General features: G+C 35.6%; 2 protein-coding genes across 3 annotated transcripts; both read right to left on the bottom strand.

Annotated features, from left to right (window-relative positions):
• Positions 1–2,982: 2,982 nt before the first annotated feature.
• LOC105362932 (uncharacterized) lies at positions 2,983–4,598 on the bottom strand. Of its 2 annotated transcripts, none has more exons than XM_011500476.1 (5): positions 4,412–4,598; positions 4,209–4,293; positions 3,896–4,113; positions 3,440–3,775; positions 2,983–3,336 (listed from the first exon to the last, which is right to left on the bottom strand). In XM_011500476.1, exons 1-5 carry the CDS (start codon positions 4,529–4,531, stop codon positions 2,992–2,994), a joined length of 1,104 nt encoding a protein of 367 aa, XP_011498778.1. In that variant the 5' UTR covers positions 4,532–4,598; the 3' UTR covers positions 2,983–2,991. The 2 variants fall into 2 exon arrangements, with proteins under 2 accessions (XP_011498778.1, XP_011498779.1); XM_011500477.1 differs by having other exon boundaries at positions 4,373–4,491.
• Positions 4,599–6,149: 1,551 nt separating this feature from the next.
• LOC105362931 (uncharacterized) lies at positions 6,150–8,393 on the bottom strand. Its single transcript, XM_011500475.1, has 2 exons — positions 7,931–8,393; positions 6,150–6,725 (listed from the first exon to the last, which is right to left on the bottom strand). Exons 1-2 carry the CDS (start codon positions 8,300–8,302, stop codon positions 6,279–6,281), a joined length of 819 nt encoding a protein of 272 aa, XP_011498777.1. The 5' UTR covers positions 8,303–8,393; the 3' UTR covers positions 6,150–6,278.
• Positions 8,394–9,157: the final 764 nt, after the last annotated feature.

Genomic DNA, 9,157 nt, shown 5'->3' with positions numbered 1-9,157 from the left:
GATAAGGGAAAAAGAAAGAAGAAAAAAAGTATTAATTTTTGCTGTTATAATTCATTGCTGTCAATTGTTTCATGATTATACGTGTAAGTAGAGTAGTCGACAAATTTAGTTCTGTTACAATTTTAAAGTATTTTAAAATTTACCTGTTTATTTATCACTATTGTATATTTAACAAAATCGCATGATTTTATAAAAAAAAAAAAAAAAGACACTGGTTTGTATTACAAGTCCATATATTATCTTTTATCTTACAGATGCGAGCAAATAGGCAAAAAAATAAAAAAACAAAACAAAACAAAACCAAAAAAAATAATAATAATAATAGTAGATAAAATTGTACACATACCATAATACTGTGAGTGGTTAATGTGCATAAGTGTTGAGCAACAAACAAACTTATTTGATTTCAGGTGCCAAATTAAATTCTCAGGTTCCCTACATAGCTCCATTTGTTGAATAGAGAAGTGGATAGTATTGTAAATATTTCACCTAAATTTTTCTTTCTCTAAGAACTAGATTTACAATAATAGTGTATATTTACATGCTAAAACAACTTAACTTAACAGTCCTTTATCACCGTAATTGTTAATGAAAGAAAACATTTTGATTTTTTTTTTTACGACATAATAGAATAGTGAAAATTTAAAGCAAATATTTTCAACTTTTTACGGCATAATGGGACTCGCATTACTGCTTATTTCATTCGATTGAACATTTTTTCAGCTTTCATAGAAATAAAATTCTAACGATAAATTGATGCACTAAAATAGCACTGAAAGCCGAATTATTTGAAATTATCATATTTTTTTATTCATAATAGCGACTTCAATGGCAACTTATTAGCAATTGAAATAGAGTAAACATTAATTAGTGAGTATTTTATTGAAAAGATTTAAGAATACCAAGTTCCAGACGCTACGAACTCTGTTCATTTGACGCTCATGCAATGTCACTAAATAGCTTAAATGTAATAATAATGTATTAACAGTGGTATTATGAGCATTTGTTTTTTTATTATTTTTTTGTCTTTTGAAAGATGCGAAGGAGTTCGCTTTGCTCCGAAATAAAAATAAATCATATTTTATGCGAGAAATATAAGAAAAGTGGATTTTGCGACGAAATTCAACAATTTTCTCCCAAATAAATTCGGCTTACTCCACTTTCAATTGCTAAAAGTAAAGTAAACTTAAAGAGCTTTTATTATGGTGAAATTTATTTATGCGATCGTGAGAATAGATTGGCGACATTGGTGAATATCTGAAATATTCGTATATTTCGAAACGTCAAATTGTTACTATTTGAATTCGAAATTTGTATTTGAAAATCAAGTGACATGTCATTTGGAATTAAAGATTTCAAATCTATCCGTCGAGTATATATTTTAGTGCCTCAACGGGTTAAGAGATTATGATGCATTTAAGAATTCAGGAGCACATATTGTTTAAGAATTGGTTTCCGAGAGGCCATTTTTTAATCTTTAAGCTTTGACAAGAAATTATATATAAGATTACAAGATGTAATTGTAAGGCTTAAGCCAATCAATGATAACATTGAAAATGTACTTGCCTGTACACGGATCTCTTGATTCATTTAAACCTTATATATTGTATCTTGTATCTTTGTATCCAATTTATTATCCAAGCCCTTATATTTCAAACCACGATATACTGTGTAAAAAAAAAACAAAAAAAAAAACAAAAAAAAACAAAACAAAACAAAAACAAAACAAAAACAAAAACAAAACAAACAAACAAACCAATAATAGACAGAGCAATCAAATACAATCACTTAAATTATATCTGCGTTTATTGAGAATACAGATAAAAAATTATTATGTAAATTTCATTGCATGTACTGTTATAGAATATTTTTATTCTCTCAAGCTACGTTTTGGTAATTCTGTCCTTGTGAAGGTACTCTCTGCCTTTTGAAGTTTCTTCTTCTTCTTCGATCTCATTAATTATGAGAGCGTGGGAAATGTAAGTCTCCCCAAGGAAAAAAATGAAGCAACGTTGATCTAACTTAAGATAATGAAGGGAACTTTAAAGATAAGTTGTAAATACACAGTCTGTGATAATCCTGATAATATCTGTATAGTTGTGGATTGTACTCGGATGGAAGGTGCTTTGATCTAAGTGTACTTTACGATCAAGCCATAATTTAATAATAATAAATCAGCGCGCTGACAGATCGAATGAAATAGAATGTCAAAACTATTATCTAACCTTACTCGTAATTTCTAGTAATGTTTACAATTTTTGTTACTCGAGTATCGAAAATGTTTCAGCAAGCCATTATAATTTGGCAAAACTGTATATAATTATAAATTCGATGTAGCAGCTAAGGCCTATGAAGTCAATGTATTTTAGTAGAATGAATTTAATTACTGAATTATTAATTTGTGCAATAAGCATAATATTCCAGTGATGTGAAAAAATATAGTAACCATACGCAAGGACTTGTACATAATTTATTTAATAAAGAGTGTCGTTCCTAAATATTGTGAAAATTATTTCATACCTTTCCAAAATTTCGAAATTAATTAGCTTCTTTCTTTCTTAATTTTAGCTTTTGTCTTGTTTCTCAGACTATTATTAATACATTGGCAATATTATTGGTAATATTATCTGGTTTGTATTATTTGACGTATTTCACGTAATTTTATTATTACGATACAATCGTGTACTATTATATAAATAATTTTAAAACTTAAAAGAACACTGGGATTTAACAGTTTATGTATTTTAAATAATTTTGTTTTATCATTAAATATTACTAGTCTATAAAGTATTATAATACGCTCGTAATACATATTTGTCACTTTTACTTGTACATCGACATTACATTATTTGTAAAGTAACTTAAAAATATAAGCCGTCTGTTATTAAATAATGGAATTCTTTCATTAACATTATCTTAAAATTATTCAGTCTTGAAGTCTTGGAATGTGTATTAGAAAATTTATGTAATTTAACGTTATGTAATTGTCATTTAGACGTGTACGCAATTAGGTATAAAGCTCAAAATAGATTTAAGTTTAATTTCTATGTTAGTTCTTTGTTTTTTTAAATTATCGTCTATGGTGTTATACTGGCTTATTATTTCATTTAAAAATGCATTCATTTCGTTATTATTAGATTTCTGAACTCTTAAGAGTCTGGATGGACAGTGAACTGAATTTGAATGTGGAATGTTACTATCGCTCTTCGATAGCTCTCTAAATAATCTTCTCCTAACGATGTGCATTAAAAGATAAATAAATTTTGATAACTCCGTTATGGCTTCAGGACCAAATGTTGGTGTATCAGCCTCTTCGTACTCATCTAAAACTGTATTCTGCAAAATAATATTAAATTAAAATCAATTTGAATAATGGTTGAATAAGGGAAGGAAGCATTAACAAATAATAATATCATTTAAGTCATTAGTAAGCTATTACCATCCATGTGTAGAACACGTGACTCTTCTTTGTCCATTTCATATGTATATCTAGCATCGATGCCATTTCCTCCAGTTCCTTTAATTTCTCTGCTTCTATTTCTTTGTTATCTTGAATTGCTGCTATCTTTTTTATCAAGGACATTTCAGAAACAGTTAAATGTGGTAACCCACATGTAGCGATACTCGCCGTGTGAACTTTAGTCATTAGTTTTATTTTTGTCAGATACAGTTCAGAAATAGCCTTCAAATTGCAACTTAATTTATTTGTCTTATGTAATAAATTATTTATTAGATTTTGAATCGAAGATAATCTTACGTCGTCCACATCTGTATACTGCGTACAAATATATATATATATATATATATAAATATATCAAAAACTTAATTTAACGCACAATTTCCATATGCTTAATAACGAATGTTTCACAAACAAACAATACAATAAATAGCTTACGCAAAGAGTGTCGACCTTAGAAAATTCTCTTCCTAACGAGCTGTTAATTAATTTCAATTTAATAATATTGCTCAATACGTCATACTTTGCGATGAGCCACACAAGAGCAATTAATAATATTCTTATACTAGAATTATTTGCCGATATTGACAAGCTATAGATTTCTAAAGATGGATATTGCAAATGAGCCAAACGCAACTTAGTCCTCGTGCACTTGTCTGTGAAAACATTATAAAAATCTTTCCGTAAGTTAATGATAATAAATAAATCGTTAAACAATTGTCGAAAGCAAAAACGAAAAATACCAACATACCAAAATTGACGAATGAATTATTATCGTTAACTTCCTTCAAAGCAAAATACGTTAATTTATCCAAGGTCGTCCAAAACATGCTTATCTAATTAATGGCATATCGAATATTAAAGAAGCAACTTAATTTAAAAGAAAATAAACTTTCAAAATACAACTGTCATAACCTCGAAATATCAACTAATTGACTCTTAAGCGATACTCACAATATCCTCGGAATTCTTATCGTACTTTGCTACTCTAAAGTGATCAGGCTTTAAAGCACTGTCAACCGTAACATTCAAATATTTGCAAAGAATCGTAATGACTTCCTTTATGTCGAACATTATATCGCCCTTAAACCTCAGCTCCACAGCATACAAAATTTTGAATCCGGAGATTACCGGAAGCAGATGGTCCACGATTGCGTCACGCCGATCTAGCTGAACCCGGCGACAAGTGTCAGTGGGGAAAGCGCTAAGTTTTAAATAATCGTTGCAATGCTTTTTATAGGCGAATTCAGTTAAGATTTATTAAATAAGGATCTTTTGTCCGCACAATTACATAGATAATAAGTAGTATATGTAATTTATGGATGATGACGGAGAATTGAAATTATTTATTGTTCGGTTGGCGAACGACGGTAGTAGTTATCCATGCATTTACGTGGCTCAAAGCATGGGAGTAAACAATTTTTATTGGAAGACGCATAAATCTTCCGTAATTGACTATCGTCGTTTCATTAATTATTAGAATACTTTATACTCTATCTATTTCGATATAAATGGCACATAACACAATATCCTTTTTTATAATGTTATTTATCTATGGTATATATGAATTTATTTATTGTCGATCGATCAAAGACAGTTAAAATCGCATAATAAGTCGCGTTCTCTCATCAAATTGACTCTTATTATTGTAAAAGCCATACAAAATATCTAACGTGTAGCATACATACACACGAATATACACCGTAAGCATTTTACACTATTCTACAATATTATGTTAATATTAAAAAATATCTACACACAATAGCAGCAACAGCAGCAGCACGCGCGCGCGAGCACACAAAGAGAGAGAGAGAGAGAGAGAGAGAGAGAGAGAGAGAGAGAGAGAGAGAGAGAGCAGAATGTGTTTAGATTCTAGCCGGTTATATGAATATTCATAGTACGTTTATACAGTTAATGCGAATACAAAAGTAGCACTTGTATTGCGTTAATTTTCATTCGCATAATATAGAAACTTACGATTATGCGTAGATTTATTGGCACAAGAATTACTCTGTACATTTGTGTGTAATTGAATGCTCCGCTCTTGCCTCGATAGACGAAGTTTAAAGTGATAAAAAATATCCCATAAAATAAATTTATTGGAATGTCCACTATGTCAATCGAAACATTATACCATTAAGAAATTCTCTGATAATTTGTAATCTTTCATCGCATGTTAATTAATGCTATTTAGTTAATTATCCGAATATATTAGAATTTTACGCTAATGTTTGCTTCATTGCCATACAATTACTTGCCTAATGGTTTATATATATATATATATATATATATTTATATACACATACCATGGATCAATATCGGTATAATATAAATGAACATAAAGAGAATACATTGAATTTTAAAGAACGTCTTTAATTAAAATTAAATGTTCTCGCCGTTTTTGTGCTTCCCTACGAAATAAAAACGCGACCGTTTTTTTTTTTTTTTTTTTTCTTTTAAGAATGTATTCATACATTCATCGTAGTCGACGTTCAACCCCGTCGATCCAATTTTCGCTCATTCTTCTTCGACAAAAGAAAAGCTGGATTTATTCAATTTATTCAAGCCCCTGACTCAGATTATGATTATAGTGGCCCCAGAAGGCACGCGGTAGCTCCTACTACGACCTAATCACGATACTTGCATCGCCTTCCTGTGCTCCTCTTCGTATAGCTTTGCATGCCCGTAGGCACACATTTGACGATAATCCGACAGTCCTCGTCAGTCTTTTCTTATCAATGAGTATTCGCAATCCCTCCTCGATCACTATTACAACGCGCGCTGCTATTTCGAAAGAAAGAAAAGATAAGAGTGGCCAGAATCAAGAGGCTCGTGTCGCTGTGCCGTCGGAGAAGAGAGTCTCGGAGGTCTCGATAACGCCGAAGGACGATATGAAGACGTTGAGAATGGTGACGAGAAATACGGCAATAACCGTCCAATTATTGGCCCGGTTGGCTTTGCACATCTGATCGTCGTGCTTGACGTTGTAGCGGCTGTTCCAGATGAGGCCGATACCCACGATAACCTGCAGCAGGAGGCTCAGTCCGATCATGACCAGCGACGGGTAATAGTAGGGATGCCGGCCGCTGCTCTGCAGCACATAGCGAAACTGATTGGCGTTGGCGGAGATGAGAGCTAGATCCATCATACCCTGGGCGATCGTTTTTTTCTGCTGGTAGACGTTCATGTCCGGTGTGGGGGTGACACTGGCGGAGAAGCCCGGGTAAGTCGGAAATTCGTCCACCCGATGTCTGGGCGCGATCGAGCTCTGTGGATTGGGAATATTCGCACGGGTCACTTTGAATAATAATTATCAGCGAAGAAAGCGTGGGCTGGCAAATGTGTGCTCGTTTTTGGGGCTGAACAGGGAGAGAGGGAGGGTGTGAGGGAGGGGGTTCGGAGAGGGGGGACGGGGAGGGTAGGGACGAGGATTTAGTCGATAGTCAGCTCGCGTCGCGTCAACATTTCTGTGCTTCTTTTGAAGTTTGAGCGGAGCGTTATTTATAATAATAGTCTGTTGGTCTGATCGGATACGACGATTTAGACATCCGTTTGAACTTCGAGTCCCTTATCTTCTTTTCAGATGGAATGCTTTGTTAAAAAAAAAAGGGGCACATTTTGAAACGTACGTTGTATTACTCGATCATTTATCAATTACAAAATACTCGAAAAAAAAAAAAAAAATTCAAACAACAACAACAACAACAACAACAGCGATATCGATAATGTTACTAATGATAACAATAACGATAATGGCAATGATAATAATGATAAAGTAATCCCTTGCATGCATTTAATGATATCAAGCAATAAAAAAAAAAAAAAAAAAAAAAAAAAAAAAAAATAAAGATGAACGGAAAGAAAGAAATGCAACAAAAGAAAATCTGTTTGTCACTTCTTTTGTGTATTTCTAATCAATGTTAACTACAAAATTCACTATAAAAATTCTTAAATCTATTCCAATTCTTAAGGGGTGGGGATCGGGGAGTCTAATTCGAGGTGGAACAATAACAACTCGACGTCAATTTCTGGTAATTTTTTATCGCTATCAAACAAACTACACGAGTTACTATCTCTCGTACTGCAATTCTCGCGGAACTGTAGTAACAAGTTGACCGCAGCCTATAATACGTTTTTATACTTTTTTTTTTTTTTTTTTTTTTTTTTTTTTTTTTTCATTAAAACGAATGTCCATCTATCGCAAAAAGTGCAAGTTATTATATATAAAGAATTGCAATAAAAATATTACGCTCACGAGTCCTCGGACTAGTTATCACTATCGTAATAAAAAAAAAAAAATTATTATTGTTCAGCCTGTTCGCCGCCTGCTATTATATCCCGCCGAGTCCTAATACAGCGAAAAGAATAGTAACATCGGGCAAATCTATAATTCTCGCACGCCCCCGCGTATCCCGGACTTTCAACGCGCCATCACTTGACATTATCAATACAGAGTAAACAAAGCCAATTCACCATCCAGTGCTTCTCGTCGGTGTACACCGACGCGCTGCCCGGTGACAGTTCATCGTTGGTCCCCAGGTTCTCCGGGGCGTAATCGTGACTCGTGCGGCTGGGCGCCTCCTCATTGATCTCACCAACCTCGGCCCCGTATGGCCCAGCGGGCCGATCCTCCGTGTGCCCGTGACTGGAAGCTCCGTTCGCCGGTGACGAGAGTTCCATGCGCTCCTCCTCCTCCCCCTCGCCACCCACGTTCCGGCCATCCTTGTCATTAAGGATCGAGGCCATAGAAGCCGATCGACCTCGGCCGTCTACTGACGGCAGCTCGCTCATCACCAATACCACGTCATCCTCCTCGGCCGCTTTCGGCTTCGTACTACTTCCCATGACTCACTCACAATGTCGTTCGCTGCTCCCTGCGACTTTAACGCTGTTGCTCCATCTTCTCCTCCTCCTTCACCACGACCACCACCACCGCCACCACCACCGCCGCCACCGCCACCGCCACCGCCACCACCGCCGATTCACCACGAATCACTCTTATCCGTATAATTGCCCGAAATCTTCATAAAACCAAAAAAATTGACACGGCCTCTTCCTTCGCTCCTACCCCTCATCGCGAGCCCTTCGCTCATAGCTCAAATCAATTTAATCACCGAATCCCGATAACACTAATAACACTAATAACCCGCCTCATTCTAATCCCTCGAGAATTTCCCATTGACATGGAGCCTCACTGGTGTCTCAACATCTCAAACGTTAACATCTTAAACGTTCTTACTTGTGTTGCGCGCCCGAGCGACTGCTGGACGGTCTCGTGCGACGAGATCGCAAGTGCCCATCGTTCACGATCATCGGCAGCCAGGTGGGATCGAGCTCGCACCTCCCTCGATCTTTAATCGATGGAAATCTTTAATCGAATGCTCGACGCGCCGTGCCGCGACGCGCTCGACTCTACTGGTGCGACTGTCGACTTCTTCGCCGGGCAACTTCGGTCCGTGGCTCCGTTGCCGCGGAATCCGGGCCAATGGAAATTGCCTCGATCGGTGAACGAGGAAATTCACCTTAGACCTTAGCGATAGCGGCCCGCTCTCTACTGTCTTAATCGATCTCTCCTTGTTCAAGCGACTCGCCTCGCTCCTCTTATCGCGAGCGCGCACTCACGTTATCTTGCTTCCTTTGATTAATTGGCGACGAGCCAGTGGCACTTTAAGGTCGCACCGAGGTAACCTCGAGACTCGC

This window comes from Ceratosolen solmsi, unplaced genomic scaffold, assembly GCF_000503995.2.
Source record: "Ceratosolen solmsi marchali unplaced genomic scaffold, CerSol_1.0 scaffold56, whole genome shotgun sequence".
In the NCBI taxonomy this organism is placed as follows: Eukaryota; Metazoa; Arthropoda; class Insecta; order Hymenoptera; family Agaonidae; genus Ceratosolen; species Ceratosolen solmsi.
This window is presented reverse-complemented; position numbering and strand designations above follow the sequence as displayed.